We start from the raw sequence: 24,100 nt of genomic DNA, 5'->3' as shown, positions 1-24,100 counted from the left end.
TGGTTGTGTTTTCGTCGTCGCTCTGCTAGTACGTCATATGCTTCGTTGATCTGATTGGTTTATTTGGCCCGTCTATCACCAACATAGGCCAATCAGCTAACCAGTATTAGCAATTAGAAGGTTTCCAGATGGATATGTGGAGCAAATCCATCTGGCGGAGTCAGGTTAGTCCAGTGTACCCTTTTACTTAATTTTCTATGCTGTTTCAGCCCAATACCATTAAAAAAAACAGTTTGATGTGAAGGCTTTATCATACAGAGCAGAGTTTCCCATGGAGTTGGTTAATGTGTGAAATGGTGAACGCATGTCAAGTCATCTAAGCTGAGCTTTAGTGAACGTCTGCTTTGGGTCCATACTAAGTCTGCCTTTACTGCATCCAAGAAGTCAAAAACGCCCAACTCTGAGGGAACCTCAACAGAGTGCTGTTAGTCTGATGCTAGTAGTGAACAACCTACTGTAGGCCCGCTTCGCTGCTTCAGTACCTCATCGAAGTTATGTACCGGATGCGACAAATTAATTTCGCAAGCACACTAGCTGGATCACATCTGAAATATATATATATATATAAAAAAAAATAAAACAATATAAATATGTTTTAGAGTGAAATGATTAATGGCCAAAAAAACTGGCAAAGAGGCAGTGGTATGATCTAAAATGGATTTTATTGTTGACAAAAAAAAAATAATTTTTTTTGACTGAAATAAAATATCTCTAAAAAAGAAAAGTGCCCAAAAAATGTAAACATTTATTTCACACACTTGATGAAGGTTGGCTACCTTTTCACTTCTTTTCTTTTTTGCTCTCACAAAAAAAGCAATAATTGAAACTACATTTATTTATGTTAGGTTCTGTAAGATTAATCTAATTTCCTTTTTGATTATCTGAGACATTAGAGTGTGAGAAAAAACAGTCCAAAATAAAATTTGTTAATGGTGTGCATACTTTTTAGAGCCGGAAAAACAATATGCGGTTCACTACGTAAACATGACTTTTGTCCTTCTTGTGTGACATTTTCAAAGAAGAACAAAAAAAACCACAAATGGCTTTGTTTCCAAGATGAATTAAAATTGAGATTTAATACTATAAGAGTTTTATAAGGTCATTGTGAATACAAAACTGCTGACTGCTCCAAAAGCAAAAACATAATCAGATCAATGCTGCTTTAAATCAGCTTGTTCAACTCTCTCAGCACTGGAATAGCAAAGAGGAGAACCTTGAAAAAGGCATATATATAAATATATATATATATATATATATATATATATATATATATATATATATATATATATATATATATATACATCCATCCATCTTCTTCCGCTTATCCGGGGTCGGGTCGCGGGGGTAGCAGCTTCAGTAGGGAGGCCCAGACGTCTCTCTTCCCAGCCACTTGGGCCAGCTCCTCCAGGGGAATCCTGAGGCACACCCAGGCCAGCCGAGAGACAGAGTCCCTCCAGCGTGTCCTGGGTCTCCCTCTGGGCCTCCTCCCAGTGCCTGGAACAACTCACCAGGGAGACGTCCAGGAGGCACCCTCATCAGATGCCCGAGCCACCTCAACTGGCTCCTCTCAATGTGGAGGAGCAGCGGCTCCGGGTCCCCCCCGGATGACTGAGCTCCTCACCCTATCTCTAAGGGAGAGCCCAGACACACTACGGAGAAAACTCATTTTAGCCGCTTGTATATATGCTTTCAGTGCCATACCCCGAAGGGTTTGTGAAACTGTCCTGCAGAAACTCAGTCCCTCACAGGGTGGACGTATTAATATTTTCCTAACCTGTGAATCAGCTATAGCGTATCAAGACTAAATGTAAAAAAATAAATAAATGGCAAAAATCAGGGTTCAACAAACCTAAACACTTCTGATTGGGGTCAGCAGTCTACAGGCGACTTGTTAGTTAAATGGATTTCGGGTTCCCTTCCTGAGGCGGAATTACAAGCTTGACCTTATGAGATTAATGCCTCGTTCCCTGGCTCTGCATTTTATGAATTACATTTACATAGTATATTATGGATTTCAAGAATTTGCTGAAATACGGCACTTTTGGAGCATAAATGCATGCAAAGAAGTGGTTGTGGAGGGACTCTGTGCTATAGTTGATTTTAATGTACACTATATTGCCAAAAGTATTTGCTCACCCATCCAAATTATTGGAATCAGGTGTTCCAATCACTTCCATGGCCACAGGTGTATAAATTCAAGCACCTAGGCATGCAGACTGTTTTTACAAACATTTGTGAAAGAATGGGTCGCTCTCAGGAGCTCAGTGAATTCCAGCGTGGAACTGTGATAGGATGCCACCTGTGCAACAAATCCAGTCGTGAAATTTCCTCGCTCCTAAATATTCCACAGTCAACTGTCAGCTGTATTATAAGAAAATGGAAGTGTTTGGGAACGACAGCAACTCAGCCACGAAGTGGTAGGCCACGTAAACTGACGGAGCGGGGTCAGCGGATGCTGAAGCGCATAGTGCGAAGAGGTCGCCAACTTTCTGCAGAGTCAATCACTACAGACCTCCAAACTTCATGTGGCCTTCAGATTAGCTCAAGAACAGTGCGCAGAGAGCTTCATGGAATGGGTTTCCATGGTCGAGCAGCTGCATCCAAGCCATACATCACCAAGTGCAATGCAAAGCGTCGGATGCGGTGGTGTAAAGCACGCCGCCACTGGACTCTAGAGCAGTGGAGACGCGTTCTCTGGAGTGACGAATCGCGCTTCTCCATCTGGCAATCTGATGGACGGGCCTGGGTTTGGCGGTTGCCAGGAGAACGGTACTTGTCTGACTGCATTGTGCCAAGTGTAAAGTTTGGTGGAGGGGGGATTATGGTGTGGGGTTGTTTTTCAGGAGCTGGGCTTGGCCCCTTAGTTCCAGTGAAAGGAACTCTGAATGCTTCAGCATACCAAGACATTTTGGACAATTCCATGCTCCCAACTTTGTGGGAACAGTTTGGAGCTGGCCCCTTCCTCTTCCAACATGACTGTGCACCAGTGCACAAAGCAAGGTCCATAAAGACATGGATGACAGAGTCTGGTGTGGATGAACTTGACTGGCCTGCACAGAGTCCTGACCTCAACCCGATAGAACACCTTTGGGATGAATTAGAGCGGAGACTGAGAGCCAGGCCTTCTCGTCCAACATCAGTGTGCGACCTCACAAATGCGCTTCTGGAAGAATGGTCAAAAATTCCCATAAACACACTCCTAAACCTTGTGGACAGCCTTCCCAGAAGAGTTGAAGCTGTTCTAGCTGCAAAGGGTGGACCGACGTCATATTGAACCCTATGGATTAGGAACGGGATGTCACTTAAGCTCATATGTGAGTCAAGGCAGGTGAGCAAATACTTTTGGCAATATAGTGTATATCTGTTCTCCTTAGCAGCTGTGCGGATCTGCACAATCAGTGGATCTGCAGTTTTTTTTTAAAGTATCTATCACTAGCATCACTTTTTAGCTTTTTAACATTTTGTAACATTACAGACTTTATAACTTTTAATCAAATTTCAGATAAAAGACAAGCACAAAGTAGAACATAATTGTGGAAAACTGGAAAAATGTATACAGCTTTACATTTTTCTCAGAACAGAATACAGTGTATTTGTTTTCATACCTTAGGACATAGGACGTTTTGTGGGGTTTATATCTACTAGCTATGCCAATAGCTTAGACTCATTGTCTCCGTTGTCCTGTCCTCTGACCATCGTTCTTGTCCATAGTAAAGTAAAACAGCCACACAACCCGATACGGCCACCATTTCATGTCACCTTCAAAATGATTTATTTATTTTTTTTTCACAGTGTCCTGTCTGGCAATGTGGCAATAAGAATAATTGTCTTGATGCCAAAAGGAGCCCAACAGATTTTACTTTCACAAGTGTAGCAGTATGGCAATTGCCATACTGTTCCACTTGTTTCATGCATATAAATTGCTTTATTATAATTATGCAGCGAGTTTTACAGTTTATATCGACACTGCAATGTAAGTAGAGCACAAAAACAGAAGAAAAAGGAAAAAAGACAAAGAAAAAAAGGACAAAAGATGAAAGAAAGAGGAGAGAGAAAGGAGACAATGACAAAACATTTTCAGTCTGCTTCATCACCTGTAACGAGATGAAAAAAGAACAGCACAACCAAAAGACATGGTACGAGATATGCAATAAAGCAACACCTTGAAACTATCGCTCAAGTAATATTATTAAGTCTGACATGTACTCTGTGTTACCTGAAGATATGAATGTGGGGTTTCTGTTTGGAAGTGAATCTCTAAGTACCTGAAGCCTAGCACCTGTAGTTGTTTGTGAGGGTGAACTTGTGCATGTAAAGTTTTAACCATAGAAAAAAAAAGATTCTGAGGTTTTCCTCCGGTGACAGATTCTAGTGTTTTGCATGTAGATTATCTTAGTTTTAGTCTCATTTAAGCCGTTCACGTCCACTTCACCATGGAAGAAGAAGTGGGGGTGGTCGGCGAGTATAAATACTGGTTGTTCAACAAACTGTGATGCAACTGTGAAGTTTTCTACAAGGAGGGAAAGAGCTGACAGTGCTTCTTATGGACACTTAGCTCCCTCAGTGTTTGCAGCAACATGTTAATATCTTCTGTTGCAGGAAAATGACTTTAGGAAGTTCAACAAGCTGATAAGAAACTCCTCCGGAACATCTGGAATTGTTTCACAAAGAAAAGTTCTTCATAAAACACATATGCAATTTCTTCAAAAGACTGTTAGTCTTTAGTTCAAAGGGTTCTCTAGCTCCACTGCAAGACCACTAGAGAAGATCCTTCAAACCTACAGCTATACAACAACTTCTTGGAAATACCCCTGTGAGGGTTCAAATATTTTTGAATTTGCATGTTTGTTATTTGACTTTCCTGGCTCATGGCTGAATGCAAACATCACTTGTGTCTTTCAAAATGATCCTTCATGAATTTCAGATTTGACATTTTCTAAAAACGCTCTCTTATTCACCAGAGTCTTACTAATGTGGTTTGTGAAGAATCAGTCTGCATGACTTTAATATTTGGTGTGTTGTTTTCAGAGATGGGAAGTAACGAAGTACAAATACTTCGTTACTGTACTCAAGTAGATTTTTCTGATTTTTTTACTTTACTTTACTACTTATTTTTATGGCGACTTTTTACTTCGACTCCTTACATTTTTACACAAATATCTGTACTTTCTACTCCTTAAATTTTAAAAAATTGGCTCGTTACTTTAGTTTTGAATCATTTCAATGGAGTTACCGTTATTATTTTTCACGTCATCAATACCAAATTCAATCTAATTGGATGGGAATCTACGTTGCATTTGACGCACCACTACAAGATGAATCGACAGATTCGGCGGTATTCCTTCGCGGCAAATCATTGCAGCTTGGTGGCAGTGGCGTTAGCATAGTACAGTGTAGCATGGACGACGAGATGATTGAAAATGAACACAACAGAGATCTAGTCCTATTGGCAGATATCCATTTAAAATGTAGGCAACGGCATGAAAAAAGTGGTTTCTACTTTTACTTTTATACTTTCAGTAAATTTACAAGCCTGTACTTTGTTACTTTTACTTGAGTAAAGAAGTTTAATCAGTACTTCCACTTTTACCAGAGTATTTTTTAACACAAGTATCTGTACTTTTACTCAAGTACGGAAAGTGAGTACTTTTGCCATGTCTGGTTGTTTTAGTAATGTTCTTTACTTGTCCAGTAAGCTTTTCACACACCAACTACATACTGAGAGTAAGCTACCATAGCAGTTGGTGGCAGTGGCACCAACTGGGGGTCTTTGTTTTCACTACCTCAACCCCCAGTCTGATGTACTTCTGTCAGCACCCCTCAACTGGGTGGCAAATTCTTCAACAGTAGACCCCCCACCCCTGGGGTGGACATAGAAAGGGGGCCTTTGCTCCATCTCTTAATCAATATGGGGTTTTGGACCGTAAAACACTGAACACATCTGTTCTGCACCCATAAACAAAACCGCAGAAACAACATTTTTTTTTTTACCAACAAATCTAAGCAGAATAAGGTAGGGAGGCTGACTTTACATTAGGATTTGTTGTACGGTCACTCAGCCGCTTGGTTCTACTTATATAAGCCCAGCAAGTCTGCCACTTTTTCAGCCGCCACACATTTACTTTGTCTGACCATTTGTTTTCCAATTACTTCCCTGTCCCTGAGAGCAGAAATTTGTCAGCTTTGGTTATGTGAACCAGATCTGGGAGTCTGTAACCAGGGGCAGTGTTTGATGCCTAGGCCTTTCATAGCCATTAAAAGATGAAGGCAGGATGAATTATTATTCAACAGAGTTGATTGGGTTTTTTTGTGGGGGTTGGTTCAGGATATTGCATGCAAGAGTGCAAGTGTTGGGAAATACAAAAGGGCATTCTAATCTCTCTCAATTAAGATTTCAACTAGAGTGAGTGAAAAAATGGACAAAACAAAGGCTCAAATGAAGCTGGATTTATAAATGCAATAGACTGGTTAGAGCATGAATTATACAAATGATTGAGTCCTCCATCTTTACCTCAGAGACAGCTGTTTGTCTATATCTCTGTGTAATTTCTGAGCTGAAATATCCTTAATGAGTAAAAGCTTCCTAATATAAGCTAAATATGAACAGTTCACCACATTAGAAAGGAAATGCAACAGCTGAGCATCAATGGTGGCAAAATTAATCTTTTTTTGTTAATGTGAGGCATATTGAAAGGACAGGAATGAAAAAAAGGAAAACTATATTTTGGCTTTAACTGCTACATTAGCTATGATAAACAATCCCATCTTTAAAAACTTTGAAAGTCACCACGGAACATTCAGATGATCAAGCACTCACTAATCAGATGCAGTGGATCCTGGGAGCAACAGACAATTTTGCAGCCATACACCCCAGAGGAGAGGCGTCAATTCACCAACTGACCTTTGGATATTTCATTAATGGATGAAATGTTAAGCTCATAACGAAAGGAGGGCTTGTCTCTGTGGTGACATTATGGACCGGCACGTTCCCTCCACCCTCTACATACTATATTAAAACAGGACTGAGATTCAGAAAAGTTGGCTCATACATACACAACACACACAAACTGAAGAAAAAAAAAACTCACTAATTATAATGCTTGGTTTGTTACATGTTTTTCACCAAAAACAATTGAAGACCTTTAATTTAAATGTAAAAAAATACAACCCCACATACTCCACCTCCGAATTGACATGCACACTCTATATGACCCAGATTTGACATCTCAAAGCTATAAACAGACTGTTTTAGACAGCTCAGCAGCAATTTTCACAACCTGCTACTTTGCAAAACAAAACTGCAGAAAACTGTTTAAAAATAGCAATACTTTCTCATTTGGCCTTGATGATCATCATTGTTTCATGCGTTTTTGATTCCAAGAGGTTGTTTTCAATTTAGATGCAATTTAGACACAGAGAGGAAAAAAAGAGGTAAATACTTTGGAAAAGTGCTTTTTTGCCTCAGTCACAAGTAGCTGGATATATTAGATTCATTTATCCTACAACGTGATCTAAAGACAAAGAATTAAAGCCCCTGTCACATCTTGATGATTTAGACAGCGTATGCCTGACATACGAAAAATCTGGCAAAAACGCCGGCATACATTGGATAAGTTATGGGTAGGTTTTGTATAAATGATGAGCATGCTAAAATTTCCCGACGTATGCTAGCGTATGCTCATACATGGGCCATAAGTTACAGGTAAATAAATTGATCCTTGATATACTTTGAATGTAAGTTACTCATAAGTCGTGGCGTCTAGCTTATCCAAAAAACCTGAGTAACCTGTGCATAACTTATGCGTAACTTATCAAGAACTTATCTCCAATGCATATCAACGCACGTCATTTCCTTTTGCAAATGACGTGCGTTGATATTAATTTCATTTTTACCTTCTTTGTTTTTAAAGCCAAAATGCATCCAAGCATCTGACTTGAAATGTGATGGAAACACGGGGCGAATTTTCATCTCCATGTTTTATTTCATATGACTCGTCGCAGTATCTTATGGCCGGACATGCTTGTGACACAAAGCAGCGGGCGTCAACACATCCGCAGCGACATCTGCTGGACTGGAAGTTGTATTCCACTTGATTTGGCTGATGTGCGCCAACCATTAATGTATTTTATTTGTTCTTTTTTTTTTTTTTATAATCGATTCTTGCCTTGAAGAATCGATGCACTACATCACAAAAATTAAAATCGCGATGCATCGTCATGACGATTATTTTGCACACCCTTAGCGTTCACACCCACGACCAACAAACTTCCTAGCAGACATGACACTGAATCTGCTGCAACTGCAAACCTTCTTTCTTTCTTTTACTTTTTATTTATTTATTTTTTTGGACAAGCGGTAAAAAGCAGCTAGGTTAATACAGGTATTACAAAGCAAGGTCAAATTCTTAAAACTATTTTAAACCGAGATGAAAGTAATCTGTCCACCCTTCTGAAATAGTTGAATTTCTAAGTATATCCAGCTGACTGGTATGGAAACCATACAATGTGAATCCTGGGTAAAGGTGTTTGCAGCTTACCTTGTACGATGAGGTAAACCTGTGAGGTCTTGGGCTGCTGCTTGGTCTGTATAGAGCAGGTATATGAGCCTTCATCATATACATCCACCTTAAGAAAAAATAAAGAATATTCTAACATTTGCATGGATATAAGTTATTGGAATAAATGGACAATCGGATTCAAAATGCGTCATAACTTGTGAGTCGGAATATTTTTGTCAGATTGGAATAAGCTTGTAATCCAACTGAGAGAGGTGGGTTACGCTGATGGAAAATCTGATTGGCATTCGGGTAAACGCTTGTCGGTATAAAGTTAGTCTGACTGATCAAAGCTGACCTGAGTTTAAATGTGCATGTTGCATCAATGTGATATGTTTCCGCCTGGAGTGTTTATATATAATGGCAGAAGATTCTGACTGGCTTGTAACTGACATGCATCGAGTCCGACCGACCATTTCAATCTTTATTTTATTGCATTTTTCTTTAACCTGAGAGCTTTCTTTTTAAGTTTTTTTTTTTTTTTTTAAGATGACTTTATGGGAAAATCAGATGACTACATACCAATAAAAAAATCTGTTATTTTTCTGATTAACTGTAATCATAGATGTCTAATACTGTAGTTCTGTCTGCGCATACTAACCAATATTTTGACAATTTACTGCACATTCGTTGAAATCCTGCTGTTGTGTCTCTGAACTACCTGTTTAGTGCCCTCTTAAGGTGTAAAAGGGGTAACTGCATCTGATGTTTGCTATTAGCGTAACCTTGGATGTGACCTCACCAATAGAGCGCTGATGTCAGCAGCTCTACCCTGGGCATGTCTGCTGATACATGGTGATTCAACAGACTGATAAATTATTAAAGTATTTGCGTATGAAGAAAAATAAAAACAAATAATAGTTTTCTTCATTATAAAAATAAATGCTGATGAAGGTTCTCAGTCATCCAGGTCAGTCATTCCGTAAAAATTCAAAAAATATCCACTGGACTTGGTTTCCAATTACAGGCTAACGATGGAACCAAACGACCCATTCATCGGTTACCATTTGCATGTTTCCACTTTTTACTGTATAAAAATAAATGCATACAAATGTGATAAAAAAAAAAAGCAATATGCGTACCAACTGTCCAGTCTGGTGTAATAATTTGACCCTAGTTTTGTTATTTTACACAATTTTCAAATGTAGGAATCATTTAGAAATAGAAAATTGAACGAAAAATGAATCTTACTCGTCTTTCTTGTTTTAAATAATAATTCTAGTTTGATGTTGTATCAATGGGTCACAAAGAATTAAAATAAATATTTTTTATATGATGAGTGTTTGGGTCAGAATCTCTGAACCAGCAGCTCAAACTGCTACGGCTCAGAGCTGGAAATGCTGACTTCCTTCACAGAACCTTCTGCTCCATTTTCTTTGTCTCTGCTGAAGGAGAAAAATCTGACTGCTCCATCACAAAACTATCTGTCTGCTCACCATGAAGCCACTAAAGTTGTACTTAAACTATCAACTGGAAAATGTATCATATTTATTTTATGAAAAATAAATAATACAGTAACCTATTGTTCATAAAAACATGTTTTACACCTCACTCATATTTTATGCATTTGGGCTGTACATACAGTATATTTGGAAACAGAGACCTAGTGGCTTATCTTGTCACAAAAAAATATATATATTTGTTGTGTCATAGCCCAACCAACAGAGGTATATAGCTTTGAAATGGAAAGAAAACAAAATGAAGTATAGAAAAAGAAAATTGCTTCCTGCATTCATATTCTGCCCTCATTACTTAGAAACTCCTTAGCAACCAAATAGCTTATGAAATCCTTTAATTAAGGAATGAAGCCCACTTGAGAGAATTTTAATCCAAGGATAATTACAGAAGGTCTGCAAACTCAAGGCGTCAGAGGTTTGTTAGAGAAGGTTAATTCACAGACGACAGCATAGACGGACTGTGGTATCTATGGAGCAGCTGCAGAAATGTGCAGCTCAGGTGAGGGAAACTGTAGACAGGACCGCATTTAGTTATGTACTCAAATTTGACTATCATGGAAAAGTATCACAAGACAGAAACTGTTAAAAGAGAACAGGAAATCTCATATACAGTTTCAGCTATCAAGGAAACACCGCATACAAAAGATAAGATATCCTGTAAACCAAAACCCAAACATTTAGCGACATAGACCTGCTGTGTTGCAGAGAACTGACAGAGAATGTTGCTTCTTTTTTCATTTGACCTGCAGAGCCTATCAGATTAGAGTTGGCTGATTTCATCTATGGGGTATTGATTGCTCTATTCTAGGAGAGACATTCCTAAAAAGATGTGCAGCTGCAGCTACAGAAAAGGCTGGTTTCAAGAAGTATTGATGGGTTTATGAACAAACACAGTACAAGCAACACTTTTTTTCTTTAAAAGGTTATCCATGACACGTTCAACCTTGGTAAAAATCAGTGATGTTTGTTCATGTAAAGTTTAAAATTTGGAAAAGTTCAAGGGGAGTGAATATTTTTGCCAGGCATAATAATAATATTCATTTTGTGTCATGTCACGGACTGTATTTAAAACAAATTAAGAAAAATTTATATACAGGTGCTGGTCATAAAATTAGAATATCATGAAAAAGTAGATTGATTTCAGTAATTCCATTTAAAAAGTGAAACTTGTATATTATATTCATACATTACATACAAACTCATATATTTCAGATGTTTATTTTGTTTAATTGTGATGATTACAAATGACAACAAATGAAAATCTCAAATTCATCATATCAGAAAATTAGAATATTGTGAAAAGGTTCAAAATTGATGGCCCCTGGTGCCACACTCTAATCAGCTAATTAACTCAAACCACCTGCAAAAGCCTTTAAATGGTCTTTCAGTCTAGTTCTATAGGCTACACAATCATGGGGAAGACTGCTGACTTGACAGTTGTCCAAAAGACGACCATCGACACCTTGCACAAGGAGGGCAAGACACAAAAGGTCATCGCTAAAGAGGCTGGCTGTTCACAGAGCTCAGTGTCCAAGCACATTAATAGAGAGGCGAAGGGAAGGAAAAGATGTGGTCGAAAAAAGTGTACAAGCAAGAGAGATAACCGCACCCTGGAGAGGATTGTGAAACAAAACCCCTTCAAAAATGTGGGGGAGATTCACAAAGAGTGGACTGCAGCTGGAGTGAGTGCTTCAAGAACCACCACACACAGACGTATGAAAGACATGGGTTTCTGCTGTCGCATTCCTTGTGTCAAGCCACTCTTGAACCACAGACAGCGTCAGAAGCGTCTTGCCTGGGCTAAAGAGAAACAGGACTGGACTGCTGGTGAGTGGTCCAAAGTCATGTTCTCTGATGAAAGTAAATTTTGCATTTCCTTTGGAAATCAAAGTCCCAGAGTCTGGAGGAAAAGAAGAGAGGCACTTCATCCACGTTGCTTGAAGTCCAGTGTAAAGTTTCCACAGTCAGTGATGGTTTGGGGTGCCATGTCATCTGCTGGTGTTGGTCCATTGTGTTTTCTGAGGTCCAGGGTCAACGCAGCCACATACCAGGAAGTTTTAGAGCACTTCATGCTTCCTGCAGCTGACCAACTTTTTGGAGATGCAGATTTCATTTTCCAACAGGACTTGGCACCTGCACACAGTGCCAAAGCTACCAGTACCTGGTTGAAGGACCATGGTATCCCTGTTCTTAATTGGCCAGCAAACTCTCCTGACCTTAACCCCATAGAAAATCTATGGGGTATTGTGAAGAAGAAGATGCAATACACCAGACCCAACAAGTCAGAAGAGCTAAAAGCCACTATTAGAGCAACCTGGGCTATCATAACACCTGAGCAGTGCCACAGACTGATCGACTCCATGCCACGCCGCATTGCTGCAGTAATACAGGCCAAAGGAGGCCCAACTAAATACTGAGTGCTGTACATGCTCATACTTTTCATGTTCATACTTTTCAGTTGGCCAACATTTCTATAAATCCTTTGTTTTTATTGGTCTTCATTAATATTCTAATTTTCTGATATGATGAATTTGAGATTTTCATTTGTTGTCATTTGTAATCATCAAAATTAAACAAAATAAACATCTGAAATATATGAGTTTGTATGTAATGTATGAATATAATATACAAGTTTCACTTTTTAAATGGAATTACTGAAATCTATCTACTTTTTCATGATATTCTAATTTTATGACCAGCACCTGTATATAGATTACATTTTATGGTTAAATAACATACATTTCTTCTAATCTTGTGTGTTAATACATAGTTTATTATAGGCATTAGCTATTTTTAGGAAATAAACCAGTTGGGGCCATCCATAGGTCAGATTAAACAAGATACAGAGCATGGAATACAAAACAATTCAGCAAGTTTTTATTTGTACAGACATATGATATAAAGACTCTTTTTAAGCATTAAGATTTTGATGCTCATTTATTTTTTTTATAGATTAAGTCATTTCATTTTATAACACCATGAAAACATCTGGTTGAAATAAATGAACAAACAAACAAATAAATAAATACAAACACCTTCAGCATCGGAGTTTCCTCTGTCTGGACGTTTAACTTTTATTGAGCAAAACTTCAGCTGTCTTCAAAGTACACTACCCACTTAACTTTACTGCCATTTCCATTGCCTTGTTGTGGCTGAAAATGACCACAAATAGGACTTGGGATACAAACCTCAGTATCTGATTTCCTGCACTTTGTTTGACCGCAGCTATTTAATTTAACCTCCTTAATTCTGTGTATTGATTTGTTTGGACTATTCTGTTCAGATTTTTCCTCCAGCCAGAGAAGTCTACCCTCAGCTCAGACTGCAGTCTACAGTCTGTGTTTTTTTTCCTGTTCTCCTTCTGTATTTTATGTCAGTTTAATCTCCACATTCTGCCCCTGGACGACACATTCCTGCTCACTGTACTTGGAGGAAAGGGAGCAGAAACTACGCTCACTGAAACGTTGGTAGAATTTGTGTTTAATAAATTTTTTCATATAATTACTTTACTTTTACCTCCATGATGTACTAGGTTTCAACACTATTGTCCTGAAAAAAAAAAAAAATCTTCTTCCTGATTTCCTTCTTCCTACTAAACAAATAAAGATCTAAATAAAATAAACAAATACTTTTTTTTATATATAACTAATTCAGTCTTCTGTGGCCATTGAGTTGTGCACTAAAGCCTGGGTTTGGTCTATCATTACTAAAGTTGTCAGCTTTCAGATGTGTCTTTAGTTTGCCTTTCTCCTTTTTTTTTTTTTTTTTTTACAAGTGTCTTTACTTTTAGAAAGAATTTATTTTTAATGACTTCCAAGCCAGAAAAGGAAAAGGTTTGAAGGTTAGAAAATCTGCCTTCTTATACCAAAGTTTAGGAAAATGAAATCTGTAAGCCCTGATTTCCATTTTCTCTAGGGTATTAATAAAAAATATCTCCTCTTTCCTATTCTTCAAAATAGAAACGATTACACACCGTGCATTTAAATTCCTTGCATCTCACTAATAAACAACTAAAACAGATTTTTCAGCATTAAATAAATTGTGTCTTAAAACTTCTGTCACAAATCTTCTTCTTCTTAAAAGTTTAAAAGGTGTGTTGAACATTACCTTTTGTATGCGTAGGCTGTACTCTAGCTGCCCTTTAGTCACCAGGCCTACCCTGGGGTCCAGGGACCACTTGTCCTCACCAGCAAAGATTATATTGGATCGATTGAGCCAGGCCACCTTGGACACTTTGTCGTCAACATAACACCTGGAAACACAAAAAAAGAAGCACGTAAGGTGAAAGAAACAAACCAGCTTGTCCCTCTTTTAACAGTGAAAACAGAAACAGAAAAGAAATCTTATCAGAAAATGAATGTGGACAATTATTTCTAATCAGCGCAATTCAATAATACCTACACATTAATATATTTAGCAAGAAAGTGATAAAGTAAGGTGATTTGATATACATGGAAAGAATGTGAGCTGGTGCAATAGACTACGGTGGTTTACAAAATGGTTCACTGATGTATGTGTAGTATTGAATGTATAATAGGGTATATATTATAATATAATAGAATATATTTCGTGATATATCGTGATTTTCGGCTATCCAATATAATACCGATCTTTCAGTTCCTAATATCGAGTAACCAAAAAATAATTCTTCTTTACCTAAAAAAAAATCAAGGAAAATGGGCTACATCTGAACTGCCACTCTGGCAGATAAAACTCTCAAGCCCTTTTGCTGTGCGACGCAGCGCCATAACTGTAGTTGAGCCCGTGGAGAAGCAGCATTTAGTTCCTATGCTCCACTTATCTGGAAACAAACTTCCAGAAAACTGTAAAAGTGCGGAAAGCCTGAGTTCCTTTAAATCAAGACTAAAAACACATTTCTTTAGGATTGCCTTCGACTGTTCTAGTTTAACAGTTCAACTAAAACATATTTTCTTTAGTCCAACTGTTTTTAATATTCTTTTTTGTTTCTGCATTTTTTTTCCTACTTGCTTTGATTCTGTTTTATCTTCCTGTATTTTAATCATGTAAAGCACTTTGCATTGTCTTTTTACTGAATTGTTAACCTGACTCTGCCAGATGGATTTGCTCCGCATATCCATCTGGAAACCTTCCGTTGAAGTAATTTTGGGAAGGGGCGAAAATACTGGTTAGCTGATTGGCCTATGTTGGTGATAGACGGGCCAAATAAACCAATCAGATCAACGAAGCATATGACGTACTAACAGACCGACGACGAAAACGCAACCACAAGCTAGGCTACTCTTGCCGAAACCAGTCGGGAGAAGAGCAAAAACATCTTTCCTCTGAGAAAAGCCTCCAGAGCAGTGTTTTCCTCTTCTTTCAGTGAAGAAATACTCTGTAATTCCGATAAAACTTGCTCGATAGCCACGCTAACGCTAGTTTCATCGGCTGAAGCCGCCATGTTCTTTAGACTGAACTGTCGCGCTTCTCGTTGCGTCACACCTCAACCCGCCTCAAAGCCAACGCTGATTGGACGTTCGTTTGGTGAACGGCTCCAAATTTTCTTTAACGGAGAGTCTCCAGACTGATCTGCGAGTGAAACCTTGAAAGCTCGCGAGATCAGGATGGTCTCACGAGGCTACTGAATTGTGCTATACAAGTAAATTTGCCTTAAATTTGCTGTATATGTTCTGGTGAACATATACAGCACTTTCTTTTGATCTATACATTTCATTTTGATAGCTTGGGAAAATATCTCAATACATAGTGATATTACAATATCCTGTATATATCGTATTGTGACCCAGGTATTGTGACATCATATCCAGCACACACGCCAATACTCACCCCTAATGTATACCTGCTTTTATATTAACTACAGAACTCCTGTATGCCAGTTCACTCTTGAAAAATGTATATTTCTCATTGAGGCTATTACCTAAAAAAAAAAAAAAACCTTTGGATTCTTTGGCATTCTTTAATGGTTGAAACAAAAATATCTTTCTACCGGACAAAGGTTACCAATTAACTTTCAAAGATGTTTTTCACCCAGTCTGACTGGATGTTAGCTATAATATTTTACAAAGAAGAATGTGGAACTAATTTATTCATAATCTTTAAACTATTTTATTTTTGTTAACATACAGACAGTAATAGAGAATAATAATAAATAAAAAAAAATTATCTGCGACACTAGATGGACCAAACTGGTAAAGACGTACTCCCTGCAAAGTATTGATACAATGGGTCTTAATGGAGTCTTAATGGGTCTTAACATATGATGTCATAAAAAAAAAAAAAAAAAAACTTAGCTCCTTTTCTCACCCACATCGCAATTATAGGCGAATTTGTGTTCTATTACATAAAACCCCAGAAAACTACATAAACATATTTTGGCGTAGCTTTAAAAAATGCAAAAAGCAGTTAAGGCTATTTTTAAAGACATTTAGTTCCACTCGTCCTTCTCCTTTAAATCACCTCTTTATGATTAATACATCCCCTTCAACAGCAATCCTCTTTCTGTGATGACAAAAGACTCTGCTATCGTCGCAGAGCTTTATGCCAGGTAAGCTTAAGCTAAGACAGCTTACACATGGAGCTGAGCATCTTCCTAATGAATAAATGTAAATGTAAGAGGATGTCAGCATAAATCAGAATGGATATATGCTGTAATGCAAGCTGAAAAAGATGTTCTTCCTTTGGATTGGTGTAAGAGCAAGTAGAGGCAGAGTGTTGAGAAAGTTGACCTTAAGAGATGTTAAAGTGACATTTTGATCACCCTAGTGTGTGGCCCAGTGGGAGGTAGATGGTAGATCTCTGAAGGCTTTTACTTGCAACTTGAATCTCTGCTGAAGTGCATTCCCTTTATGTGGAAAGGTGATAACTGCCTGTGCTTATTTACACTCTCTGACTTATGATTTCCGATCCTCAACCAGAGCCACTTATCCCTTTTAGTTTCAAAGATCTTAAGGGGTCTAATTAAGGGAGCAGCATGCTAAACAGATTAGGACAGTTTCCTATAATCACGGAACAAAGAGCCCTCTTCCCCAAAACCATCCATAATCCAGAGGAAGCTTATGGAGAAGATAACGGGCCTGATTTAACCATCCCAATCCATGTAACATGAATCAGTTTATGACTCAGTTTCATTGTCTCCTTTAGAGTTTTAAAACTTCAAAATCATCCGAGATTGTTGATGAAATGTGGTCCATATTTCAAACTATTGACCATATGGTTTTAAAAACACAAACTGGTGATAAAATCTGTTTAATAAAGTATTTCTAGTTGCGTCCTGGAAACCAGTGTGCAGATATAACCTTTTTTTTTTCTCTTGACTTATTTTTATGAAGTGCTGCAAGCAGTGACAGGTCTATTCTAAGGGGCAGTGGCGGATTGGGGGTTAGGGCATAGAGCGGAGGTCTTCAACAGGGGGTGCGCGACCCCTAGGGGGTCCGTGGAGGTACTACATGGGGGTCGTGAAAGTTTTGGTTGATTAGACTTTTTTTTTTTATATCCCCCCTGCATTTTTTCCACTAATTGAAATGTCTTTAAATACACATGAACAAAAATTCAACACACTGTAGTAAACTCTTTCAAGCCGGGCACCGTTTCATTCACAACACCTGTCCCATCAACCAGGAATCGAGAATCAAGAATCAAATACTTTAATATTCCCAGGAGGAAATTACTTTTGTTACATTACTTTATCTGTAATAGAGTGACTATAGGACCAGGTTGATATAACACAATTTCGTACAATATTAGGGGGTTCCCGCTTTATCAGTTTGGGGGTCCTTGGCCTGGAAAACGTTGAAGACCCCTGGCATAGAGCTTATAATCCTGAGGTTCTGAGTTTGAGCCCCACTCCCACAGACTGGCACTCTGGGTCCCTGAGCAGCCCACACTGCTCCTCGGGCTCCCTACGATGGCAGCCCACTGCTTGCCAAGGGGAAGAGTTAAATGCAGAGGTACATTTATCCAATGTGAGATCAGTAAAGTTCAATTATTATTATTATTATTATTATTATTATTATTATTATTCACATCTCAGGTACAACTGTACCTCAGAGTTATCAAAAAAACAAACAAATGCACCTACAGTTGTATTTTGTGTGTTTGCGTGTGTACAGGTATGTGGAAGTTGCATAAACTAAACTCAATAGTTAACATAACTCAGATGTTGACTGGATCAGATTTTAACATTCCAGCAACTGTACACGTTCTAGGGGAGATGGAAGAGCTGTATTTAATTTATTTCAACTTAAAAAAAGCCCATATTCTCATCTTCAGCTACCACAGTATACCTGTCAGATTAAATAATACTAGTTATATTCAGCGATGGTATCAAGGTGTTACTTTATTGTATCTCTTATACTATATCCATTGGTTGTGCTGTTCTTTTTACATCTCTTTGCAGGTGATGAAGCCAACAGAAGATGTTTTATCATTGTTTCCCTTTTATCTCCTCTTTCTTTCCTCTTTTTAAAATTGGAGTTTCCATAAAATCTGTAATATTCCCTGCATGAATTATAATAAAGCTATTTACATGGATATATCAAGCGGAACACTATGGCGATAGCCGTACTGCTCCACTTGTGAAAGTAAAATCTGTTGGGCTGTTTTTGGCATCAAGACAATTATTGTAATTGCCAAGTTTATTTCAACTAAGCTTGATTTCTTTAGTTGTGGATTAGTTTCAGTCTCCACAACTGATCAGAATAAAGACCAAAAAACGCTTATAGATGCAAGAATAGAAACATTGTTTAAGGGGTTTCTGAAAAGATGCATTTCCTTTGAATGACTTCGCTCTTATTACTTGCAGTATTAAACTAGATTCCTTTTTTTATTATAAAAAATAGTGACACAGACAACAAGCTGCTTTTTTCTTCCAGTCAATTAGCAACGCTAAATTTAGAGTGTATGGTTGAGAAGCATCTGTTTAACTAACTATATCCAGTAGATTTATTTAGCGCCAATTTACAGTAAATATCTCAAAATGCTTAATGAGACGGCTCACATTCGTTGCTAATTCAGTAAAATTAAGTCTAAATTTACTTGTAATCCATACTGTATAACTCTTTCAGTCATACAGGCAAGTTTTAATACCGTTACATGCATGCACTAATGTATGCTATTAAATATAATGTATGTTAAGTGGGATACATTACAGTTAAAGCCAGTTGATCAAACACCGTCAATGGATAATAATTATGTATCTAATGAACGCCCCCCTGCCCCCATTTGCACTAAGTCAATTTGCAGCAATCCCTCACACTAAGCAAGCATAGTGACAGAGGAGAGAAATGCCCTCTTTAACATTTTCCATTAAGACTTCCCTAAATTAAATCCCAGAACACCAAGCATTTATTACAGCACAAATCACTGCAAACCTGCTTCATTGCATGCAAAGAACTGTTTGTTCGAAAAATATATTTTTAAGACACCGATTAGTTAATTTGTGACTTCTGGATGTTTAATTTTCAGGTTGTTAAAGAAAACATAACTGCGATTATAGAAAGTATTGTGCAACTCATGATTGAGATTGTAACCGTACCCTTAGAAACAACAACTTAACTGACTTTTATCCTCACCATTGTTGAGTCTCCAGTAAAGGTCTAGACTGGGATATTGCATCTATGTATTGAAAAAATATGAATCATCTAGACCAGGGGTCGGCAACCCAAACTGCTCAAAGAGCCATATTGGACCAAAAAAAAAAAAAAAAAATTTTGTCTGGAGCCACAAAAATGTAAAAGCCTTTTATAAGCCTCGTATAGCAACACGGGCTCTAAGTGTATTATCCCACTATAGAAAAGGACTATATGAGCTTAAATATATAATAAGCATTCATGATTAAATGTTTATCCTGAAGCAAATGTCACATAGTAGCCTGAGGTGACGGAGGAACAGTGAATGCTCCCATGGCGCACCGCTTCACCAAGCACCGCTTCACCACCTTCACTGCGCGGTTTAAGTTTTCTTGCAATGATAAAATTATAGAAACACAATAAAGAAATCTTTCTATGCTGGACGTGTTTCTGTTGGGAGGAGTTTATTGAGTCATGAGGAACCAAGCAGGAAGTGACATCAGAGCAGTGCTCTCTAACCCCGAAATCCCACATCCTCCGTCACCATCGTTCCTTGGTCTGATTAATATTTTTAGGATTTGGGGAAAAAATGGAAGAAAGTTCAGATACCTGCATCGAAGCGCTGCCTGTTTGATCTGTGGATGGTTTTCCATCCTTACAACAAAACTAGCAGCAGTAGTGGAGTTTGGAAATGCAATCCACTTCTTAAATCTATCTTTGCGCTCCTCTAATTTATCCTGCAATCGCAACTTTTCTCTCACTCCCAGCTTGGTGGTGGGCTGCAGATTTAGCCTTCCCTGGAAATGCCTTTACAAATTTTTCTCTTTTTTTTTTGACACCCTTTCAATACAAAGCGAAAATGCAGGCAATAGTTCAGCATTGAAAGTGGAGGCAAACGAGTCGGCCTATTTGAATCCTCTTTTCTCATCAGCAATCTTCCTTTTTTTCCCTTTGGGATTCATATTCCGAGACACACCTGCAGCTTTGTTTGGCTGGCGACCGCGCCACGCTGGTTCCAAGTTATGATTACTGATCTCTATGGCATTGACGCAAAATATTGTTTAAATTTATTTATAATACAAATGTTTAAAGCATTGGAAAACATAAATTTTTGTTTGCAACCTGCACACCATATTAAAACAAAACAAAAAATTGATTTTCATACATTTTTGAAAAAGCTCCAGGGAGCCACAAGGGGGAGGCTAAAGAGCTGCAGGTTGCCGACCCCTGATCTAGACCAAGAAAATTCTTACAATTATGAAGTTGAGGGCATCATTGTAAGTTACAGCATTATGAAGTTAGTGGATTTTTTTTTTTTACAAATTTACAAATCTCACTATATATTTATAAATCTGAATAAAGATTTGTGGATTTTTTACACATTTGCAAACCGGATTACACAGTTTTACACATTTTCAGATTGTTTTACAGACACACAAATCTCCTCACACATTTAAAGTTTCTTGTACACATTTTCAAATCCCACTGCACACACACAAATCGAGATACAGACACACAACTCTCCACACATTTGCAAATAATAAAGCAACAATTTTGGCCCCATATCTGACCAGCCCCATACATTTTAAAAAGCTCTAAGAGCCACAACGCCATACAATCCGATTTTCCGTTGGATCAGACGCTAAATTGTGTCTCTCATTTCACATTCGGCTGTGAACCCCTTCAGGCCACAGTGAAGTTCAAGATATTTCATTAAGATGTCGACACACCTACATTAAAAAAGCAGAGATAAGACCCTGAGGTTCCTCGCCACGACAATGTCTGAGATTGTGTCCATGAAAATCACAAACAGAATCTGTGAGAAGGGACGACCATGGCAGAGATCAACTTGGACTGCAGACGGGTGTGAATTTGCAGGAAAATGCAGACATTTCCAAAAACACATAAATGGGCAGAAAAACCAGACTAGAATGATTTACTCAGCAACAGTGGGGCAAATGTTCCAAAGTCTAGACAAAGGGCAGACTGCTGCTCTTCAAGATGACCTTTTTGATTTTTATCATTCAATATGGTAAGTTTCTCAGGAAGAATAATCATTAAATACTAAGTCTAACCTTCAGTCTCATTTATCTCAATGGAGTCGTGGGTTTAGATGTAATCTAAGAGGGTTGCCTCTGTTGCCATACTTTGTGTGTTCACTCCTACTTTTATTTTATTTTTTGCTGTAATACCACAATACTTGTCAGTTACTTAAACTAAGACTAGAACCCCTAAGCCGCAAGCAGTCATCTTTAAGGAGTTTTTTCTAATTTTTTTTTTAGCAGGGTTCCCGCGGGTCCTTAAAAAGTCTTAAAAGGCATTGAATTCTTCAAAATAAAACTAAGGCCTGAATTGGTATTAAAATGTCTTAAATCAGTCTTTCGTAGGTCTTATTTTTAAAATAGGATTATTTTTATTACGATTTATTTTTGTAATCTAAGCAAAACGTAAAAATTGAAATTTTTTTTATTATTTAAAATAAAAATAACTCCTCGCCATTATTGGTTCCGTCCCGATAGCGGAACCAATAAAAGCGTCGTTGCGGCCGGGACATTTGGGAGATGCACCATTAACTTTTTGCCTGGAAAATATGAGCAAGTGTAAATGTAACGAAAATTGTCTCCAGCCAAGAGTTTCCTCCATGGCTAAAACCAGGGAACATACATGAGGCTCAGTGGATTTTGTGCAAGAAGCGATTTAAGCTCAGAACGATGGGAATTAAGGCAGTGGAGTCACACATGCGAAGCGCGAAACACAAAGGGAGTTACAGAGAAACAGCCGGTATTTCTCATTTTTGTTCCACCCTTGTCTCTGCAACGCCTCCACTTATCACCAAATCAAACATACTAAGAAAACCATAGAAAGAAAAATAGCTGCAAAAAAGACTTAGCACTGGTTATGTTGTGGCTTTAAAACTGATTTGTTTTGTTTCCTGCTAAAACAAAGTTTGTGAATTCAGTTAAATAATTGTTAAAATATATCTGTCATTTGTGTGTTTTTAGCTTTCTTCCTGTATGGGAAGCTTTTCAACATTTGAAACATTAGTGCAGTGGTTTATGTTAAAATAAACCTTTGGGTTAAGTTGTCGCAAGCTGGTTTTTCTTGTGTTTCTTGTGAATTTGGTCTTAAATTTTTATTTCAAGTGGCATTAAAAAGTCTTGAATTTAACGTGCCTTATGCTGTAAGAACCCTGATTAATCCAGAGGGTTTTGCTATAATCCTGTTTGGAGATGCGGCGGCTATTTGCGGAATTCACTGAAGATACAGAGCGGACAAACACATAGGTTCGCGGGTAAAGTTCAACCAGTAAGGACTGTGCCTTTCTAGTGTACCACTATCTACCTGGCAAATGTCCCGACGTGACAGAAAAAGATGCTCCCTTTCACACCGTTGCAGAACTGGTTACAGCTGCTTCAAAATGAAAACTGGTTTGGTGAATGCATACTGGACAGCATACTTCTAAAATGAGGCTATCAGGTGTTTTGAACTTAACGCAGCTTAAAGCTGAGGCTCTCAGGTAAAAAAGAGATGTAATCCTCACCTGTCTTTTCTATAGACTAAACATTTTTACTCACAAAGATTGCAAACATATTGTTTTAGATGGTGTTTATGTTTGGCCAAATTTCAGCACATTAAAAGCTGAAGTACTTGTTAAACTGATAATAGAGATGGAGAAGAAAAAAAATCCAGACTCCCTAACCACTGTTCTTGGGTGTTGGGGAATAGCACAAACCTCTCAAATGAAATTCTAAATCACAAACAGCAGGTAAAGTGTCCCATGAGAGACACAAACACCCTGAACCATTTTTACACAGTTCTTAGAGAACCATATCATGCAGCCCCCCATGCAGCAATAAAAGTTTCCAATGTCTGCTTCACTGCATTCTGACTTGCAAGCAAATAGGTAAAACCTGCAAGGCTGTGATGTTTGGCTCTGCATTAAAAAAGGACAAGTCTAGACTGCAAAAAACAAAACAAAAAAGGTTTGCAGAGATAATCATCAGAGCTCAACCAAGAATTTATACTGGCCGCGTGTCAATAAAAGGGCACATAACATTTCTATTAATCCCTAACATCATAGTCAGAGACTGCTAAGATTTATCATCAGGTACAGTAGGCGATACAGGGAGTTATTTGCAAAAATAAGACACCCCAAAAACCCCATGTGCCATTCATCCCCCAAATTACCACCATGCTACTGCTTATCCTTACTTTATTTCCTGTTAAGTTTTTTACTTGTTTAACTAAGGTTAAAACAATTGGAACACTGGAGACTAAACTCAATTCCATTTTTGTGCAGCAATCTTGATCGATGCAATCTTGATCGATTGATTGGTCAGATCTTCCATAAGTTTAGTGTTTCTTTTCATTGTTTTGCAGATGATGTCCAGATTTCTATGCCCCTTAAACTACAGAATGGTAAAACTGAATCTCTTTAGCTATTGATGGATTGTTTAGCTGAAGTCAAATCTTGGATGGAACAAAATTTTCTTCACCTCAATCACACTAAAACCCAAGTTTTATTATTTGGTCAAAGTCC

The 24,100-nt window shown here is 38.0% G+C and overlaps 1 protein-coding gene across 3 annotated transcripts in view; it reads right to left on the bottom strand.

Annotated features, from left to right (window-relative positions):
• LOC119775395 (limbic system associated membrane protein) overlaps positions 1 to 24,100 on the bottom strand; it is a 747,266-nt gene that overhangs the window by 124,194 nt on the left and 598,972 nt on the right. For all 3 annotated transcript variants that reach the window (XM_038273363.1, XM_038273365.1, XM_038273362.1), the window contains 2 exons: positions 14,120 to 14,264; positions 8,538 to 8,625 (listed from right to left, as the gene is read on the bottom strand). In XM_038273363.1, coding sequence (XP_038129291.1) covers positions 8,538 to 8,625; positions 14,120 to 14,264 — 233 coding nt within the window. The remainder of the gene's footprint in view (positions 1 to 8,537; positions 8,626 to 14,119; positions 14,265 to 24,100) is intronic.

The sequence above is a fragment of the Cyprinodon tularosa genome, unplaced genomic scaffold, assembly GCF_016077235.1.
Source record: "Cyprinodon tularosa strain WSP-4 unplaced genomic scaffold, ASM1607723v1 ctg87, whole genome shotgun sequence".
Taxonomy (NCBI): Eukaryota; Metazoa; Chordata; class Actinopteri; order Cyprinodontiformes; family Cyprinodontidae; genus Cyprinodon; species Cyprinodon tularosa.
This window is presented reverse-complemented; position numbering and strand designations above follow the sequence as displayed.